Source organism: Miniopterus schreibersii, assembly GCF_964146895.1.
Source record: "Miniopterus schreibersii genome assembly, chromosome: 6".
Lineage (NCBI taxonomy): Eukaryota > Metazoa > Chordata > Mammalia > Chiroptera > Miniopteridae > Miniopterus > Miniopterus schreibersii.
Window position 1 is genome coordinate 70,676,615 of NC_138107.1, and position 22,323 is coordinate 70,698,937.

Genomic DNA, 22,323 nt, shown 5'->3' on the forward strand with positions numbered 1-22,323 from the left:
GGACCTATGTATTTCTCTTGCCAAAATATTTAACCTGCAACTAATCATGAAAAAAGAATCAGACCAATCTAGACTGTGGGATAATCTACAAAACAACTGGCTCGGAGTTTTAAAATGTCAGTGTCACAAAAGGAAAAAAACTGAAAGCAGTGGAGCTTTCTAAATTAAAGAATGGAAAAGCCCAAAATAATAAAGCACACTAAAGGTAATATAATTTCTTACTAGATTCTAAATCAGAAAAAAAAAAAATGCTCTAAAAAATTGTTGGGATGCCCTAGCCCGTAATGCTCAGTGGTTATCGAGCATCAGCCTGCAGACTGAAGGGTCTCGGGTTCGATTCCAGTCAAGGGCACCACATATCTCGGTTGCAGGCTTGCTCCCTGGCCCCGGTAAAGGTGAGTGCAGGAGGCAACCAACTGATGTGTCTCTCTCACATCAATGTTTCTCTCTCTCTCTCCCTTCCACTCTCTCTGAAAAGGAATGGAAAAAAAATTATCTGGTGAGGATTAAAAAAAAAATTGTGGGAACAATTGAAGAATTTGAATCTGAAATTTGGAGTGAGGGATAGTAAACAAAAGATGAATAATGTCAACAATTGGTGACTAGGTGAAGGGTACACAAAAAGTTCACTGTACTTACTATACTTTTACTTTTCTGTAGGTTTAAAATACCTAAAATTAAAAATCAGGGGTTTAAAATTCATGCTAAGTTCACAAACCAGAAGTCTACGACCAATGCAATTAAAAAGAAAAGGCTCTTCACAATAGGGGAGGGTTCCTTAGTTTCACACATGTGTGTACACAAATAAAATGTCAAGTAGAAATAAGTTACATCTCAAGGTAAAGAGTTTTCACATTTCCAAGAACTAGAGAAAAATAATGCAACCCACCCGTTCTTTTCGTTTAAAATAAATGGTTTACTTATATAGCTTAAATGCTTTCAAACAGTCATTATTTATTTATGGGATCAAGGGAATTCCAAAACACAGGATAACTTTTGTTCACTGAGCGTGATGTAATGAACACTGCTTTCAAGTCAGAGCTGAAAAGTATAAATACTGAAGAGGAATCACATAGCATATAAGCAATGCTTAACCATTCACCAATTTCAAAGGAATCTTTTTTGCTTTTACTTTGGCAGTAGATTTTTCTTTTGCAGGGTGGAGAATTCTTGTTTGCCGTTTTTAACTTATGGCTGCTTGCAATTAGTCACGTATTTTCTTTGTGACCTCAACAGATTTTACCTCATCTCTTGTCTTTTTAAAAAGTCATATTAAGCCCTGGCCAGGTATCTCAGCTGGCCAGAGCATCAAAAGGTTGCAGGTTCAATTCCCAGTCAGGGCATATACCTAAGTTGGCAACTGATGGACGTTTCTCTCATCGATGTTTCTCTCTCTCTCTCTCTCTCTCTCTCTCTAAATCAATAAACATATCCTCAGGTGAGGGTAAACAAAATTAAACAAAAATAGAGAAAGTATATGATTATCTAACTACTACTCTGTACACCCAAAACTAATCAGAATAATACTGGATGCAAACAGTAATTGAAAAAAAGGAAAGAAAAGCTATCACCCACCACCACCACCACCACCAAAAGAATTAAGTTCAACTGCTTCTAATAAGCCCAGTGGGAGCCTAAATCCACCCAGTGATTCCCCCCCGAGTTTTTTTAAACAGACATACTCAGCAGCCCCAGTTTTCATCCTTCCTCCCCAAGGGATTTAAGGAAAGGAGACAATTGAAAGCCTCTGGGGGCTCTGCACTCTTAACAAAACGGTAAACCAAGAGCAACACTTATTCCTGTCCCACTGGCAGGAATGCCACCAAAAACCTGACGAGCGGAGAGTGGCAACAGCTCTCCTAATTCCCACCGAAGTGGCCTGCCTGGAGGACACAGATCAAGTCATGAGGGCCAGCAGAAGCCTCTCCAGATCGTGACTCCAATGGAGATGCTCTTCAAAACGGGATATTTACTAGAACAGATCACTACCGTGTATAAACCTGCTGATACAGGTACACTTCGCTCTATTCTAAAAAACAGAAAACATGAAAAGGAGTTCGCTTTCAATTGGATAGAAGAGCAGTGAGCATTGTCTTATCTTGGTTTGTATATGCTCATATCTCTGCAGTCCAAGCCCGTTTTCAAGGATATTTATTGATCATCTCCTCCTTTGGGACACTGCACTAGTCCACCACATTGCTTATATCTGCTTTTAGAGTCTGAAAAGCAAGGAGCATCACATACTTAGGGGCCTGGGGAGGTTGTAAGTATGCCAGCAAGTAAAGGATAAATTCCACAAAAACATAGGGCCCTCAGTTAAGAATCTTAGTCCCTTAATCTCTATGGGTTGTTGTCACTCCTGCAAAGTAAATGACAAAATGCTTTTCTTTAGAGTCCCAATACAAGTAGGGAACAGTGCTAGGTGGGAATTACGCTGCTCCAACCCATTTTACCAAACGCCACAAAAGGCTGCCAGCTCTGGCTTCAACTCCCTCAAAGAAAAGGCTATCCAGCTGATTCAGTGTGGTACAAGCAGCTCTACAACTTGGCTTTAATGACCCACTGATCTAACGGTAACTCAAGTGCCTGTGTATCTCCAGGATGCTATACAAAACCAGTCCCAAGCCCCAACAGAAAAAAACCCATAGGAGTCCCTTAGAATCCTGAGGCTAAATCATGCTCCTTTTGAGGAATAGTTTTGATCTTGCTACTGAGTCCTGTATTAAACGTAAACAATGTTATACTAGGTAACCAAGTGACCTGGACTTCCCACTACGCATTAGGTGTTTCTTAACCTCATTGGTATATCGCTTACTACATTTTGTTCTACGTATGTCAGTCAGTCTGCCCCTCACCCTAATTCCTATAGTGCTTGTTCAATGGGATAATAAACTAGCCATGGAGGAATAGAAGCCACATATAGGCTCACCCACACAGACTTTCCCTTTCTCACACTAACACGATTACCGGCAATGCCGTATACCACTTTGCAGCAACAGCAAGCAAAAGTAAATACGTGATGTGACACCAGTCTTAGAGGTATTAGCCAGCCACCTAGTGGCAAGATGATTATACTCCTTCCACCTTGCTGGAGGGAGAATTTTATATTCACTGAAATGGTAGCACTGCAGATCACCCCAAGATTCTACCAGCTTCCCAGTCCATGCATTAGTCACAATCAGGGTATTCCACATACCAACGCTTCTGAGCAAGACATTCACTTCACAGAGAAAAAAGTGAACAGATCTTCCAAAGACAATGGGATCCACTGCCCTGCCAGTACTCCATTACCTAGAACTTGCTGGGCTTCTAGAATGTTTAATGGCCTATTGAAGACTCAAGGATGGTGTCACCTGAAAGTATCTTGGGAGGCTGTCCTACAGGATCCTTCTGCTCTCAAAGGAAAACCAATCCAGGGTGCTGTTTCACCTACAGCCAGAAGGAAACTTTGATTTGGGAACTATGGGATGAAAGTGAAGACAAATGTTTCACATTTATACCCAATCACCCAATGGCTAATTTTCCTCCATCTGTGGAGGTGACTTAGAGGCAATACCTAAGTCAGAAATGTAACCATGTCTCCCCCTGAGTAGAAACTGAGGCTGCATCTGCCAATTTGGTGCCAGGATAGTATGATGTCGACACCTGAGGATCATTTCTAACGGGAGATAAGGGTATGCCAACTCACAGCAACATGAGAGGGAGAAGTAACTAAATCTTAGGAGAGTAGCTGGAGGGGACTAGCTAATACTGCCATCTTTAACCATAAAAGTTAGTATCACACACCATGTGAGCTGGAGCAAAGGGGACCCTGGTTTGAAAGTTTGGGTTATTCTAAACAGCCAAGATGTTGGAATGAAGGCAGAAGGAACATGGGGTGACTGCTTGAGGGTAAAAGTACTAATACAAACGGCACCCTTGTTTCCAGCTCTAAAGCAGCAATTACAGACCAAAAAAAAAGAGGTTTCTAGGTAGATGATAAACAGGATGGTGATATGGAAAAACTGATAATCACTCCTAGCTTCTCCCATGTCAGGTCTAACGGGTTTCATTTCATTATCTAGTCTGGGGTATTGTGAATCTATGGTATAGTCATATTCCATTTTAATTGGCATGTGACCAACTTTAAAGAAAGCTTTTCAGACATGAAAATTAAGGAATAAATTCTTTACATAATGACAAACAGTTTCTTGAAGAAAAATGTACCCAATACATGGAGGTAGGATTAAATCAAGACACACCTCTGCAGGAGTACAATGAACAGATTATTTTTACATTAGTCACAATTTGGCACCATTACTTCTAGAGAGGTGACTTTACAGAACATATTAAATTTTTCATAAAATCAAGAGAATACTATTTCCTGTACATCCAAGAAAAGGTGCACTATTTCCTCAAACGAAACAGGCCCCCTTTCTGAATCCATCGCTTCACCACTGAAGACCCATTCTGAGCCACGTGGGTCTGCTGCCATCTAGCGGAGTGCTTTCAAAATGCTTCATAGCAAAGAATATTTTTGTGCGCGTCATAAACCTGTAGGCAGCGGATGGTATGAAAGGTTATGTAATGCGACAACCTGTCAGAGTTCACCAGGAACAGGAGGACACTGTCTGATCCGTGAGAGTGGCAGGCTGCAGGGGCACTCTGGGCTAGCCCTAACAGGCACAGAGTGCGCCTTCGAAGAACTGTCTCCAAAGAACTGAGAACAAAATATAGCTATCTTCTCATTCAGCACAAAACATCCCTGTTGCTCAACCCCGAACAACTCAGAGCTGTGACAGCCAATCATAGTCAAGGATTAGTAAGATTCCTGGAGAAGGAGCTTGGAGATTCTGATTCAGTCTCACACACAGCACCCTGAGGAAGATGTCAAGTTTAATGCCGACCAGGACACAGCCTTGGGGCCAGACGGCCTGATTTGGAAATCTGGCCTCTCTTCTTCCTGGCTGCGGACTCTGGCCAATTTACTTAATCTCTCCAAATTATGATTGCCTCAAGAGTCAAACAGAGAAAATCACCTCCTTCTCAGTTATGAACTTCAACTGAGAACAGTGTATGTAAGCACATTTCACTGGCTATAGTGAGAGCTCAATAAGTGAGAGCTAACAGCATAAACCAGTTTATGTTTTTCTCCTGAAGTCAGAAATGAACAATAAGAATATTTTTACTAACATAACTAACTAATGTGAGCTATGCTTTAGGAGGGTACTAAAACTTAATTTTTGACATAGCTATAGGAATAGTAGAGGTAATGATAAATATCAATTGACAAGAGATAGTTATATCCCATATTTGGGAGGGAAAAGTCAGCTACCTGACAAGTACTGAGCAGTTACATATAAGTCATATAATTGAAACTGAACCGGAAAAAAACAAGTAAATATTAAAAGAAACAAACTCTGTTTTAAACACAATTCTTTTCTCATCTATCAAACCCACTATCTGTTTTAAACAGTGGTTTGCAGTATTACAGGAGATGTTATATATAAAAACTGGTAAGTTGACCACAATTAGAGAATCATTAGGTTAGGTTCGTTACAAGGTATAAAGTGCATGGGATGATGTATCACAAGAAAACACCTGTATCAGCTAGCTGAAATAAGTATCAACACAAAAAGTTTCCAAGAAAAAGATCAAGTCAACTTGGTCTTTGTCATATTCCAAGAAAATCAAGAAAAGTGTATTATAATTCTAAAAAGCACATCACAAGTGGAGAAATTCCCTAGAGAACCTAAAAAAAGCTACTACAATAATTAAGGGCTTTCTTCCAAATAGTCTCTCTATCTCATGCTCCATCTTGTGACCCAAACAGGGAGCTTATCTTCTTTGCGGGTAAAAGAACTGACACAAATTGTGGAGAGAAGGAGGGGTGGCAAAGAAGAAGAAGGGTTTTCCAGAGGATGAGTCTTGAGTGGACAAGTGCCTCCAGGGGCCAAGCCCACTGGTTGGCTGTGCTCGCCTGCCCAGCACTCAAAGGCAGATCCTGCTTCCATGAAGGAATCTCAAGTTTAGAACACATTTAATTTGGAATTTCTCATTGGTTTCCTTCCCAGATGCTTCAAAGGTAGAAGGCACAGAGGTAATTAACAAAGTAAATATTTAGGGCGTTTTAAACTTACTGTAGGTTAATAAATAGTTAAATCTGAAGGCATGGTTCTTAAAAATAAAGTACAAAAACAAATCACTTGACAACTACATGTAAACAATGGTTAGGATTTCTGACACAGCTAGAAAATGGCAAGGTCTCACTTAGCAGATATTCAGTCCTAACGTGTTATCACAGGGACCTGCTCTGAGAAAGTATAGAATAAGAGGTAACGAAGGCCCAGAGGAGGTAACGTCCCCTTGAGAAGGTGATCTGTGTGAGTAGCGAACACAGGTGAGGACTTGGCAAAGCAGCTCCTATCCTGCCTCTGAAAGAAAACTCTTCTCCAGGTCCCTTGTTGCCTCTTAAGTCATATATTTAAAAGAGACACTGCTTTGTCACAAGGCCCTTGGAAACAAAGTTGTATTGTCATTGGTGTCTCTATTTTATGGTTCTTGAGAAAAAAAGCAACCCATGTAAATTTTGGAGTTATGGAAGAGACCTTTGCTCTAAGCAAAATCAGGTTTCCAACAATGTGAGAGCCGTACCCACACATTCTGTTCCCTCTTCAAGGCTGTCTTATATGTGCCACCTGAAGACCTGAGTCACTGGATGCATTTGGGCCATTCTGCCCAGTCCCCCCCCACACTCCCAGCAGTCCTCTGGGGACTCACAAACAACGCAGGCCTCAGCTGAATATTTAGCTCAAGGCTGCCACACTCCCAGTAGGAAAAGAATAGTCCACAGACTAGGAAGGCACGTTGACGATGTCTGTGGGCATTCTCTTGGACTTTAAATGGGATGAAGACTGAATTATCCCAGAGAAGTGAATGGCCGCACTTAATGTACAGGTAATATGCTACTGAAGTGATGGTTTCATCAAATAATAATCATGATGATGACACTATAACTAGAAGGACGACTGAAAAAAATAAATGTACCGAGACTTACAGAGCACTATTTTGTAAGAGCTGTGGGTTCTTCCAAATCAATTAATATGCAAACTAATTAATAACTTTAAAAAAAGAGTCTGGATAAGTAGAGAAGGCGATTACTTTTTAATGAAAAATACTGCTCAATAAGTGGCGAAAAACAATCAAAGAGATGAAAGTAAGAATTGTCAAAACCTCTTCTCCCTATAACCCTTCAAGTATTTGAAGCAGCAATCCTAGCTGCCCCCTAGGGGAAGTGTTCACAGTACTTTCAAAATGTGCATGTACTGCCCTGGCTGGTCTGGCCCAGTGGTTAGTTTCGGCCCACGGATCGAAGGGTCCCGGGTTCAATTCCGGCCAACGGCATGTACCTTGGTTGCAGGCTCAATCCCCCGTCTAGTTGGGGCGTGTGCGGGAGGCAACCATTCGATGTGCCTCTCTCACATCAATGCTTCTCTCTCTCCCTCTTCCTTCCACTCTCTCTGAAAAGCAATGGAAAAAATATTCTCAGGTGAGTATTAAAAAAAAGGGAAAAAAAAGGCAAAATGTGCATGTATCACCACAGATAATGTGATCTCTTTACCCTGCTCATTTGTCTATTTCCACTGTTCACATTCAATACCCGTTTCCTTTAAGAACTGAATTCACAAAAGGGTAATGTGCCTTTCCTTTAAGGTTTCTTTGGAGCCCTTGCTCCTTCAGTAGGGTAACCTTAGGTGGCAGTCAAGACACCTGAGCCTCCCATCTTCCTCGGCTGCCTCCTTCCCTCCAACCTCACAATTTGGAATAGCATTCTCCTTTCTCAAACGTTCTCTCTCTCGCCTTTGTCAACCAACAGGCCCTAACAGCCTCTGCGTGCAAAGCCCTTGAAGAACACAACTATGCATAAAGACACAGGAGACATTACAGCCCAGATAACAAGAAAGTGTTGTCACTTAGGAAAAAATATATAAAGACTAAAAGATGAAATACCAAAAAAATTCACAAGCCAGCATATTACCAAGTGAGTGAGGGGAGAGTGCTGCCATAAGGCCAAAGGAAAAAAAATAATAACTTACCCAATGGTACTACCCCACTTTCTGAAAAAAGATAAATGTACTGTAAATACGCTGAATAACCTACTTGAGGGCATTCATTCCAATTTTATATAGGGCCGAGGCGAGCCAGGCACTGCTCCTATAGTACACACAGAGCTGTGAAAAGACATTTTCTCTCAGGGAGCTGGCATTTTAGTAGGGGATGCAAAAATAAAAATAAAAAAAATCAGTAAATAACTGTAGTAGTTGAATTTACTAATAACAGGCATAATAAAAATAAAACAGGTTCACAAGAAAAAGAGTAATTGGAGTTGCCTCCTGCACACCCCCTACTGGCGATCTAGCCTGCAACCCGGGCATGTGCCCTGACTGGAAATGAACCAGCAGCCTCTCAGTGCATGGGACGGCACTCAACCAACTGAGCCACACCGGCCAAGGCCAGGAGCTGTATCTTAAAGTTGTAATTCACAAAACAAAAACGGGTTCACTCAGATTTGGTCATAAATAGCACTCACGTTTGATCACGTAGAAGTCACCAGAGAAGAAAAAGTTGTTGCTCTCTGTTAAAATTCCCTTGGATAAGACATTAATTTCCACAACTATCTCTGTTTAATGCCAACACCTTAGGCACGAAGAAAATCACAATAAAACCAAAGCTACTGAAGTTTTTCTTCTCAAGGGGAAAAAAGACATCCAATAAATAGTTTCAGATGTGTGATGTTAGAAGTAGGTGTATGTATGTATGTATGTATGTATGTATGTATGTATCAAAAAGCATTTTAGGAGGGAGGGAGAGAAAAAAAGGGAGAGAGGCAGGAGGGAGAACAGTTTTCAACTCCTTTTCCTCTATAAATTGCCTTCCCATTCACCAGTGCTCACCAACAGGGGAAAAAATCCCCAATTCCTGGGTACATACACAGCTCCAGTAAGTTCATTAACTGCTCAGGACTTGCCCTGGCACCAAAAAAGAGAAGTCAATATTAGCTTCCCTTTTGTGCAATCGTGTGCTAAGATACAAAAACAAGTGTCCCCTTCACCAGACTCTAATTAAACAAATTGTACTGATTCTCATAAGTAACAAAAGGGCTCACATTTGTATATAGATTTTGTATTTCATCTCACAGTCCTAAGAACCTAATGGGGACAAGAGCCAAGCACTGGTCCTTATTAATAAGTTAAATATGCACACAGAATGAGAAGCTAATTGCAACACAAAGAAACTAATAATATTTTTTGAACTCTAAAGTCTGTATTGGACTGACAGCTTTAATCTGGAGCTAAAACATAAAAAAATGAAATAATAAAGACAAACATACATATTTTTCAGTCACCTCCTCAATCTTTATAACATGGGCTCAAGTTCAAACATTTTATGCCTCCCCAGAAAGTTCTGCCTTCTCAAATCTTCTGGAAAACAACACACACACACACACACACACACACACACACACACACACACACAATCTTGCATATTTTAGCAGAAAACTTCAGAGCTCATACATGTGAAGGAGTACACTTTATTACCAATGGATCGACTTTGACCGTTTTGCCAAAAGCTAACTGCTGGCTACGCTGCATCTTCCTCTTTCAGATTATTCTTAACAACATATATACTCAAATGCCAGCTTCTCATTAGCAATGGTGGGAAAACTTACTATAACACGTATGTAGGGGAAAATTTTATCTCAAGGACTATGTGTTTCATGGTCAGCTGTTATCATTTCTATTTGTCAATTTCCTCCAATTCATAATTTAGCTAATTCTGACATGATTCACACCAGAACCTGTTGTAACTGCAACTATTCTAATACTTAGAAATAATTCCTATGTCTTAGTGGAACTCTAGCTGGTCTTGTGAATGACTGTTTCTATTATGGGATTTTAAAAGTATGAATTGTGGGTCCAGATATGGCAATTGGTCTCCTAATAACAAAGGGAATAATCCTGCATATGTTAGAAGAGTTTTCTGGATTCTTTAAAACTTTGGTTAAAAGTATACCCTGTGAAAATTGGAAGATCATAATCCAGTCCACTGAAAATATATATAAGAAAATCATGTCCTAGAAAGTGAAATAGCTCACTCAAGGTCACACTGCTATTTGGACCTGATTTCAGGAAATGTGCACATACACATAGACAGCTAGTCAAACTGGAAACTTTTCCTATCGTCTCACTGATTTTCCTAACTAGGCGATATTCTAAAAAGTCTGACTCTAATCAGGAAGTTGCACTATAAATCACAATGAGATACAACTATGGTTAATATGTAAAAGACTGTGGATGCCAAATTTGGCAAGGATTTAGAGCAATACAAATTCTGATACACTGGCTGGTTGGGAGTATAACCTGGTACAACTGCTTTAGGTAATTGCTTAGCTGTATCTACTATAGCTGAACATACATATATCCTATGACCCAGCAACCCAATTCCTAGGTACATGAAACAAAAGAACATACAAGACTGTTCAACATTGTTTAAAATAGCAAAGAAACATAAACCAGAAATACTCCAAATGTCCATCAACAATAGAAGAAATTCAGACAAATGTCTGAATATTGAATACTATACAGTAATGAAAACAAAAGACCACACACAACCATATGGATGAACTCCAAAAACACAAGGGGAGGAAGATGTCGAACACAAAACATATTTGATTCTATTAAATAAAGCTTAAAAACTAAGAAAATTAATCAGTGACGTTAGAAGTCAGGGCACTGGTCATCTTCAGAGAGTATAGGCATGAGAAGAGCTTCAGGGGCTAGTAATGTTCTATTTAATTACATGTTCTGTTTATTTACATGTGGTGTTGTAACAGGTAATTCATTGAGCTATACACTAATAATTGGTGTACTACTCAATTTTTATATTGTACATCTTTTTTTTTAAAGTTAAAAACAATTATGTGATAGATTTCAACATATTTATTCTGTTTCTTTCAAAAACATGAGTTCTTTCTGCATGTTTGTGTGTCCTGAATGCACTTCTATTGTTTGTGTTTGTGCAAAGATAAATAAATGGCCCCTGTGAAAATACCCTCCTTGGGTTTACCTTATAGAACAGGCTCAGCCATTTCAACCCAAAGGCTTGCTTACTCTTGTATTATACATCACTGGTAGGCGTTTGTCTCAAAGAAAATACAGAAGATAAAGGGTAAAAGGGTGTGTATCTCATTTCCTGACACTGCTAATAAAAATGTTACTTTTGAACATCTCATGCCAAAGCTTGAGGACTAATCTAACCACTCCTTTGATTCATGATTTTCTAGACCTGGGATAACACAGTTTAATTTACATGCCAACTCCAGTCCCTGGGAATCGCTGCCTGGAGCACTGGGTGAAGGAAGAGTGGATGCCATGTCAGGGCCAGCAAAAGAGAACACTGCCTGTGCCACAGGCAAAAGGTGAGCATCGGGGGCACAAACACCTTGCTGAGCCTGTGATAGTCAACAGAACACTTTCTCTCACAGGATGAAAATATTTTCTTAATCCTTTTAAATGCGTCACAGAGAAATCCCTAATAAAGTTATATTATTTTATTATAATCTACTTTTGTTTAAACATATTTTATATTTAAGTATTCACAATATTTAAGTATTCTGTTTGATATAAATATTACTACAATATGGTTTAAATATTTCACTAGTAAAGCCATTTAACAAAAAGTTGTTTAAGGGGAAAAATGTCTAAATACATTGTTTCATCCTATTCTTTGCAAAACAGAACTGCCAGAATAAAATACTAGAAAAAAACAAGCAAAAAAAAAACCCCAAACAACTCCCATCTTACTAAATGTTATCCTTGGGTTCCTCCAAGAATAAAAAAATCTTTTTGACTGCTCTTTTCTTTTTTGGTATAAACTAAACCATACAACCCAGTATTTTGCAAGTTTTCATTGATCTATATCAAAACTAATTTAAAAAAAAAAATTTCCCACTGCTCAGGAAGACTTTAGCCTTACTTGAAACAAATGCACATATTCTAGTTACTAGGGCATTACCTTACTTACATTATCTTCTCTTTAGGTTTCTTTTGTAAAACTAGATAATTTGTGCAGACACAAATTCACAAGATGCAAATGTAGTCTGAAAAAAGCACCCAATGTGGTGCAAAGTACCATTTTATTCAATCAGGTCCAGTATTATTAGCACTACCAGATGGGGGGAAAAGTGAACTGAAATTTCACACTTCTGCCTTTCACTTCCAAGTGATTTCTTCACAGCCCTTCTCAGTAACACACACTGGAGAGTAGGTTAAATTTTTAACAACCAACTCTATCTAAATCTAAACTTCTCTCCATTTAGACACTGAATCTTGGAATTAGAAAAAATAGAGTGATGACTGGCTTCATTAACTTCATGACCCCAGATCTCAAATGAATATTTAACCTGCCATTAATCCTTTTCTGCGTCCAAGGGATGTCAATTCCCTCAACTGTCAGAACTACAAGTAATGACTTTCTCTTCTTTCCATAGACTTTCACCAGCCTCCCTTCCCATTCTCTATCCAATGCCTTTGCCTCCCATTTTATTAAAAAACAGCCCATTCAGCCAGGAACTCCTTATCTTCACCCACCACGTTTACCGTCTATACCACACAACTCTGCACAGTGGATGAGCTGGACACTAAAGATCCGTTCCCCTTCTCTTTCCCCTTCCCCAACAGACTTCAAAGACATTTCTTTTACAGTTATACTCTCCCCAGAGTCTCCCTCGTGTCCTGGAAAAATGCAACCCTTTCTTTGACCCTCTTTCTACTTCCACGGCAGAATCTGACAGGTGCCTAAATACTGATTTTTCCCTTCTCTCTGAAATGAAGCGATCCCCGACTTTAGTGAGCACACTGCAATCCAGCGTCCCTAGCAGCGAGGTGTAGCTATGTGACTATACCTAAGTTCTGGTCAGTAATACAAGTGGAGGTGAGCAGGGTTCTGGGAAGTCTTGTCCCTCCTTCCTCCTTTTCTTCTTCTACACTTGGAATATGGATGTGAGACCACTCATTCCAAAGTCATCAGTTTGCAAGATCCACTTCTCTGTTTTTACCTTAGTCTCTCAGCAGCATCAGACACTGATGATGCCCCACTGAGTCTTGAAACTTTTTAAAAAAATTTCTGGAAATCCACCATATCCTAATTTTCTTGTTATCTCTGGTTACTCCTGATTTTTTATGCTGTTCTCTCCCTGCCTTCCTGACCTCTACATTTTATTAATGCTCCAGTCCTCTTCTCTTAACTGTACTCATTCTTTTGCGATTATTTTAGACCTATGGTTTTAAATGCCATATACACTCTGATGACACTCTAATCTCCTAACTACTATATCTAAAATAGAAGTCTGACATTTTCACTTAGATGTTTAAAGGATATCTCAACAGTTACTTGATCAAAACAAAACTCTCCCCACTTCTGAACTGTAGTCCTTCCCATCTTGGTACGTGCTCACCACCATTCACTTGGTTGAGCAATGCAAAAGCCACAAGTCATCCTGGATGCCTGTCTTTCTCTCTCAATCCATCTGCATTCATCAGCAAGTCCTGCTGGCTCTGTCTGCAGAGAACATCCATCATTTTTCTCTGTCCCCGCTGCTATCACCCTAGTGTAAGCCACATCTCTCATCAGGCCCCTGTGGCCAATGTGTCCACCTTCTCTTTACCCAAAGTCTATTTTCTGAGAGGAGCCAAAGCAATCTTTACAAAGTACAGATCTGATTGTAACTCTTCCCTGCCTCTTAGAATGAAATGTAAACTCCTTAGATAGCCTCCAAGGCTCTAGGTGACCTGCTCAACTCCTCTCTGATTTCACTTCCTCTCTGATTTCTTGCCTCAAGTGCTATGCTTCAGCCACACTGGAGCTTTTTATTTTTTTCATATTTTCTGAACATGCCAATATCTGGACTCCTTTTTTTAGTACCAGCTGTGGCCTCCATTTAAATGCTCTTTCCCAGTATCTCCTCACTGCCAGCCCCTTCTCATCCTCAATCAGGGCATCATTTAAGTTAAGGCAGCTTCTTATATTTTACACAAGACATAAGATTATGCTTCAAATATCTAAAGGTGTTGATTGTAACGTCACATGGTTGAACACTCCCCGTATAACAGGTCTTCACAAGGCATAGTGGTGGGTCTTATCACCACTCCAAGACTGCTCTGAATCACAATGTAGTCGCATACTCAGCTATCAACTATGCCATGTATATGCAACCCTGGTTCAACTTATCACTTCTCATCTGGCTGGATCAACTAATCTCTTTCCCGGGGAGCATGACCTGATTTAAGTTAACCCTTACGCCCTTTCAGCTCAAGTTCACATGCAATCTCCACCTGATGCATGTTTCATACCACCAAGCGCTTACTGCCTCTGTAATCTCAGTACACTACAGCTACTTCTCCTTCTTCCCAGGAGTCCTGGCACCATTGAGCTTGAGGATACTTGACTTATTCTTTGGAGGAAGGCCTTCTGGCCTCCTTTCTTATACAAAGGTCCTGATTTTCCGCACATGTAAATTAAAATGAAAAGCTCTCTTAATTTTCACACAGGTGGCCTCTAACCAAAAACAAGGAACCCACAGAAATGAGAGGTGCTTTTGACTATCATCAGATCAGACATGAAGCTGGAAGAACGACGTGGACACAATGCTGGTGCCCTGGCACAAACTGGAACAATCCTCGATGTCCCATTCCCGTAGTCCCTGCTGTGGACAGACAAATGACACATCTACACTACTCATTTCCTTGTCCTCTAATGGTCAAAGAAAACAAGAAGTAATCCAAATCAGAATAAGCATTATTCTACTCAGCTGTACACAGTGAAACTTTTTTAGAACCATCTGTAATCTAATTTTACTCCCTTTGTTCCAAAACAGATTGACATCTCATTTAAATTAAGAGTATTAATTGTTGGGAAGTTACTGATTAGGTACAGATACAACTATCTGGTCATCTGAAAACATTGTGTTAGCATTCTGGTAAAAAAAACTAGCCTTAACGAAAGATGCTGAAGAATAAAACTATACTAACACTCTGAAAGAGGGCCAAAACATTGACCACAAGATGACTAGAGTCAGCCAAGTATGTGATTAGCTGTGATTCAGAAACAAAGAACAAAACAAAACAAAAATCTATAGGCTTAAAACTGCTTCAGTGATTTGTTTTTAGTCTTATGTATGTTCTGAGGAGTAATAATTTCTAATAAAATGCCACACTGGATCAATCTACTAGTATTGTCTTTGACAGGAATAGCAAAGGAATCTGTGGGGAATCCAAATAGGTATCTTCTATATCTGCCTCAACAGATGAAAACATTCCCTTGTTAGTTCTTCCCTGCTCCTGAATAACATACTATGTACTTACCCTTTACAAAATTAACCTAAGCCATATCCAGTCAGGTGTGTTTTTTTTTACAAACATACATTCCTTAAAAACTTGACAGTGCTGCCCAGTTCTAAACCCATGAGATTTAGTCAGTAAGTCTCATTGATCTCATCCAGAACCAGGGAATTATAAAGCAAACATAAGTATCTACTTTTTTAAATCTTTATTTCATTCATGAAATTACATGTATTATGTGCCTGGAGAGCTAAAGAAAAATGCAGTTCAGTGTTATCTCTTCTACATGTAATTATTTCTTATATTCATTCCAAAGAACTCTAGACTTTTAAGATCTGTTCTTAAAGGAAAGCTCTCCCCTCTCTCAATCTCTAGTAGTTCTCCTTTTATTAATCTCCAACAAGTTCAGCTAAGAACTGAAAACAAACAGTGAAGTCAACTTAAAACTCAACTCACAACATTGTGTGATCTTCTGGATGTTAGAAGAGATACGCTGGGCCAGCTGAGTGGGGTCACCAATGCTTCCTGGCGTGTAAGACATGGTTGATTTGCTTAGTCACTAATTTCATCAGATGTTGGTGGACTGTGCAGTTTTCTAAGCAGTCACCTAAATAACATAAAAGAAAAGTCACATGATTGGCTTACAGTTTCCGAACTGTGAATTTGGGAGGTTACAAATACAAACCTGATTAACCTAACAGGGTTGAAATCTATCAAACAGACACATTGAATAGTACAACTCTTACGTCGATATCAAAACAACGGAACTTTAAAGGACAGAGTCGAGTTAAACATGTTAAACAAAATATGGTTCAAATTGTGCGTTCCCTCTGAAATTCTCTGATTTCTCTAAGGAAGAGTTATTAAGTCCTTTTTCTGAGTATAATTTCAATTGTTTACATATTTTGTCTAAGGGCCCACATGCTATTTATCTTTTTCTGTTCAACATTTAAAACAATTACTGGAACAGAACTGGTATTTAAGTACTTATTAAATGGAGTGCAGACTTCAGGCTATCCCCAGGAATTTCATTACTATATCTAGTTTAACACACATATGGAACTTCAGGCTATCCTCAGGAATTTCATTACTATATCTAGTTTAACACACACTCAGGAACATATGACTCATGTATCCCTAATTTCAGAGATAAAAGAAGAGGAAGGTCAAATTTGAAAAAGCAAAGCCAACAAGTGAGGGAAAAAGCCATGGCCTGTAAAATGCTCCCCACACATACTCCTTCCTGACAGAGCAAGAATGATGCTCCTCTCCCAGGAGCCAGCACTAGGACAGGAACTAGGCAGGGATGCCGCTTTAGGAAGGAGGAGAGGTGAAATTCTTTTCTCCTTCTATCCACACCACACCATCCAGAGTTTGAAAAGAATGAAAAGGGTGTCCTATGTGCAGGACTGTGCACAACAAAGAATTTCAACTACTCCCACTCCATCTTTTCTCTATGTGTGCACTGAATACTGCAGAGTAGTAGGCGGTCAACTTGTAAGCCAGCTCTCCACTACGAGTCTGCTATAGGCCCAGCAAGAAAAGGAGCACTTGGGAGCTGCAAGCAAATTAAACAACAAAGGTGAAATGTCTGTTCAAGTCAAGTTTGTCTTTTAGGAGAAAGGAGGAACTTATTAATGTAAAACAACAAAAGAAACAAAAATCAGTAAAAAACAAGAGGCCAATACTGACAGGGACTATGAAAAGGAAATATCACTATAAATCCAATACTGACAGGGACTATGAAAAGGAAATATCACTATCGCCTTTATCTCAAAAGAATTCATGAAATAGAACCATAAGATTTGGATACCTGGCTAAGACTGGATCTGGGGATTCAATAAGACTAAGTATCTTATAAACCACCAATTGGATCTCAAAATTCTTCATCTATTTTTTTTCAATAAGAGCTTTTTGACATGTAATTCACATATCATGTGATTCACCCATTTAAAGTGTACAATCTAACAGTGTTTTAAAGTATTCACCAAGTTGTAAAACCATCACATCACATTTAGAATATTTTATTACCCTAAAAATAAAGCCCATACCCATAAGGAGTCACTTCCCCTTGCTCTCCAACCTCCCCAGTTGTAGGCAACCATGAATCTACTTTATATCTTCATAGGTTTGCCTATTCTATATATTTCATATGAATGGAATCATACAATATGTGTTCTTTTGTAACTGGCTTCTTTCTCTCAGGATGTTCTCAGGGTCCATCCGTATTAATGCATGAATCAATACTTCTTTCCTTTTACAGCCAAATATTCTACTACATGGATAGAGACAAGTTTCTCCTGGTTCAATGGCATCTTTATTTTTCCTTTCCCTCTAGCTACTAGAGGTCTAGAAAAACTGGCTCACACCCAACACAAACACATTGGATGAGGAAATGTTCCTTTCTTATTTATGTACTCTCTCCTACTCTCTTGGGTGTGTGTGTGGGGGGGGGGGGTTGTTCATCCATACACATACATCTATATACAAATGAGTCTCACATCCATGTCTCCAAGTCATACTCTTAACTCTGATCAGTGGTGTCTACATGGTTTTTGAAGCTATAGGAACTTGCCAATTTCCTTTTCAGCTGCCAGTGGCACTGGCAACTAGAAATCTCTATCTTGGACAAGATACTGAGCATTTAGGGATGGACAAACCAATAGAAATAGTTTCACTTTCTTAATTGTGAGCAATAGCATAAAGCTTTGGATTTGCTCCATTTCCTGTCCCAAACTATAAAAATGTATTTGTCAAAATATAGCCTTTGACAGAAAAAGCAATGGTTTTTCTTCATGTCTGATTTTAAAGAAAGTAACAACCTAAAAAGCAAGAAGGGGAGGCATCTTGAAATATTTTATGTATTTTTAAAGGTCTTTATATAAAACAAGTAATGAGGGGCAGTCTATTTTGTAGACTGCTCTATCTCAGTATCTGGCTATATAATAGGTGCTTAACAAATATTTGTAGAATGAGTGAATAAATGTACCTATTTCCTAAGAACACACAACCAGTTTGAGGGTAAATGTCACTATTTCTAAGACACTTAATTCCAGTGCCTTCTTTCAGATCCTGAATGGCTTATCGCTGTCTTGAGGCCTGTGCGTGGCGCCATTTCCTGTCCCTAGAAGACTCTTCCTCCCATGATCTCCATGTGACTGGCTCCTTTTTCCCAGCAACATCTCATCACATGCTAGAGAAGCCTTCAGTGACCATTGGGATCTGAAGCCAGAAGTCACCACCCCTGCTACAATCCACTGATGTAACTTACTGCATCATAATGCTAATCATTTAAAATGATCTAGTTAGTATATTGTTTAATACCTATCCTTATCTCTGGCATATAAATATGAGCGATTAACCACATTCTGTAGCTCAGCTCTTCCATTTGTTAAACTCTTATATTATTTGGTTTTAGTTCACAATGCCAAGAATTATTTTTCACTTTCATACACTAAGCTTCCAAATTAAATGGAATCACGACAAACTTTACTCAGACTGACTGCACATGTTTTATGTATTTTTCAACCACCAGCACTTAGCTAAAGTTTGGTATCCTAACCAAGACTTTCGGTTTGACTTTGTTATCAGGAGAAGTAAAATATCTTTAGAAAAATGATGTACACCTCATTAATCAGTTAATATGGTCTCCTATTAACTTCTACAGAAACTTTGAAACTGCAGCATAATTTTTAACTAGTCACAAGTTTGAGATGAACTTCTCAAAATGGCCTGTAAAGCAGAGGCTTGTCCACATCACAAGACAGCTTAACGACCTTATCAATTTATGCTCCTTATCAGTTTATGCCCCTGAGGCTCAGGCCACCTCCAGAAGAAACGTCCACCTCTGACATTACTAAACAGAATAGCATTTCAAAATCATTTCCTTTTCTTCCAGATTCTGCACAAGTTTTAAATTACATGTAGTTATAGTCAGAATACATTGATGGGAATTAAACAAAATTAACGTATGTATACAAGAGCCAGGCAAATGCAAGAAACTTGAGAAAAATATAGCATTTGACCAGACGAGCAATGTTATCTTTATGTCTGGATTTAAAATAGCAACCTAGAAAACAAGAGAGGCGGCATCTTCAAATATTTTATGTATTTTTAAACGTCTTTATATAAACCAATGAATGGCATGTACTGAGAACATCAAGGAAAGTTAGTTTTAATCAAGCCTAATAGAAAATCGATCACAAGGAGCCCCTGAATCGACGTATATGGTTCCTTTACTATAAGCCCTATATTTTCAGTTCTTCTGTATCCGGAAGGAGAACTTCAAAATGTGTTTTCTAAATCAGTGGGTGAAAAAGAGGAAGAGGTCAACCCGTGCCTGTCGGATCGCGGCAGAAGCCGGGTTCCTGCCGGCTCCGGGGTCGGTCCCGCCCGGTGCGCCCGAGGAGCGCGGCCCGGGCGGCGAGGCGGGAGGCGGCAGGGGCCCGACTGGTTGGACTGGCCGGGCCGCGGGCCGGGGGGCCGGGCGGGGGCGTGGGCCGCGGGGGCGCTGCGGGAGCCGGGAACCCCCGCCCTCCGCGTCGCCGGCGGCGCGGCGCGGGACCGCCACCTGACCACGGGTATAAACAAGGAGGCGCGGCCGCCGCGGGGACGTGGCGCCTCGGGGCCCGGCCGGGGACCCCCGCGTGCTCGCTTACCTCAACCTCCTCGGCTTCCTCCTCCCTCACCTCCTCCTCCTCCTCCTCCTTCTCCTCCTCCTCCGGCCACAGGCTCCCCCGCACCCCAAAGCCCCCAGCTACGATTCTCAGCAGATGGGTGTTGGCGACGGGGCGCCCACCACTGCGCATGCCCGCAGTGCAGCCGGGAAGGAGGCGGGGCGTGCTTCCCTCCCATTGGACCACGGGGCTGAGCGACAGAGGTCGTCTCCCGCCCCCTCTTGTTCCAAGCAGGGGAACGGGGGTATCAGCAAAATGGCCAGGGAGGTATTTTGGGGGCCTGACATACAGACGGTGAACACCTTAGTTTCCGTGCAGAAAACCACACCAAACAACCGAGAGAAGGAAACGGAAGGCAGCTGCGTTTTTTAAGCGGTGATGCCCGCCTCCCTGGCCTCAGGTCTGCAGCCAGCCCTCTCACTCCTGTCTGTCTGGTTTCCTGACCCTTTACTCAGCAGCAGACGCTTTCACAGGTTCGGTAAAAAATGCGAACGCAAAGCAACAATCCAGCGGGAGCAATGAAAGCATAAGTAGTCACCGCCGCGTGCTCATTTAGCAGATAAGTCTTCATAGCGTGCGAGTCATTCTAAGCATCCTTGAAGGGCAGGGCATATTTCGCACTGGGTTTGAAAAAAGCAGAGAATCTTCCAGTAATCAATTTTCCAATATAATGTAATTGTTAGATAGAAAGCGTCACTTTCTTCAGGTGGAAGAACGGCCTCACCAAACTAATTAGAAGGTAGATTGGCTTGGCCTTTGCTTATATTAAGGCAACACTATTTTCTGAAAGGATCCTCAGGACATCAGAAGTCCAGATGCACTTAGGTGGGGAAAAAAACAACAACACCCAAAATATTTTGAATTGGTACCACCTAAGCAAATTCTAGTTTGTTTGGTGCTATACATACATATGCTTAAGTACATAAATATGGTCAGCCAGGGACAAGAAACACAAAGATCTCTTGGTTTATCTTTCACTAAGAAATGGGAGCAAGAATTTTTTCTATTTCTCATCTTTATTGAAGAAAATGGCAGTGCAAGTGTGATAATAAGCAGCAACTTATACTCTATGCCTATAAAGAGGGAGCAATAGAGAGAGGCGGGCATGCTGGCCAAGCAGAAGCACACATTCCATATAAAGGCGCAGCATGATTCAGCTAGAGCTGCTGGTAGACTTCTAGGGATTTGGGCCCAATATAGTCAAATTATGTGCTTTGTCAAGATATAATGGAGCCTGGCCAGCGTGGCTCAGTGGTTGAGCGCTGACCTAAGAACCAGGAGGTCATGGTTGAATTCCCAGTCAGGGCGGTCAGGGCACATGCCCAGGTTGTAAGCTCAATCCCCGGTAGGGGGCCTGCAGGAGGCAACAGATCAATGACTCTCTTATCATTGGTGTTTCTCTCTCTCTCTGTCTCCCTTTCTCTTTCTGAAATCAATAAAAAAAAAAAATATATATATATATGGAAATTCAGATTTTTATGTGGAATTTCTCCTTTTTTTTCAATATTCTTAAATTTTTATTAATCATTCTGGGATCAGATAAAATGTTTCAATCTCTGTAATAGACAATAGTGTAAATCATAGAGTTTTAAAGCTGGAGAGGCCTGTGTAGAAGATCTAGCTCTACTTCCTCATTTCACATATTAAAGAAACTGAAACCAAAAGAAAATTCATCAAAATCACCCAAATGATTATGAGCAGCACAGGTCCAGATGACTTAATTCAGAACCTTGAGTACTTCCTGCCATAGCATTCATTCAGCAAATATTCATTGAAAATTTGTCATATGTCAAGTACTGTGTGGGGCATTGCAGATAATTAAGATGACTAGGGTATGGTATTTTCCTTCAAGGAGTGAGATCCTTCCCAGGACACTGTAAGAGGTGCATGGTAAAGATTTGTACACAGCACCGTGGGATCCCAGCGATGATGATGCCTTACAGTAGAATCAGGGGCCATTCCAAAGGGGATGCTAACAGAATCTTGAAAGATGTGTAAGAGTTCACCAGGAAGACAAAATGGGAAAGGCAAATGGAAGAGCACATAAAAATTTATAAAGCCATAGGCAAATGCAAACTCTTAGGTATAATAATAATAATATAATTTGGTATATAATTTGGTGTATAATTTTATTTAGATAAAGCCTAGTGAGTGGTTGGAGGGCCATGAGACTGAAAAGGCAAGTGCAGTTTATACAATGGAAATACTATTTATCATGTTAAATAGGAGTTGAACTACTAAAGGATTCTAAGCAAGGGTGTGTGTGATGT

The 22,323-nt window shown here is 40.2% G+C and overlaps 1 protein-coding gene across 2 annotated transcripts in view; it reads right to left on the reverse strand.

Annotated features, from left to right (window-relative positions):
* STX7 (syntaxin 7) overlaps positions 1-20,200 on the reverse strand; it is a 33,278-nt gene extending 13,078 nt beyond the window's left edge. For both annotated transcript variants that reach the window (XM_081139515.1, XM_081139516.1), the window contains exons 1-2: positions 20,036-20,200; positions 15,834-15,984 (exon numbers count right to left, since the gene is read on the reverse strand). In XM_081139515.1, the coding sequence (XP_080995641.1) occupies positions 15,834-15,918 (85 nt within the window). In that variant the 5' untranslated portion in view covers positions 15,919-15,984; positions 20,036-20,200. The remainder of the gene's footprint in view (positions 1-15,833; positions 15,985-20,035) is intronic.
* Between the last annotated feature and the right edge of the window lie 2,123 nt (positions 20,201-22,323).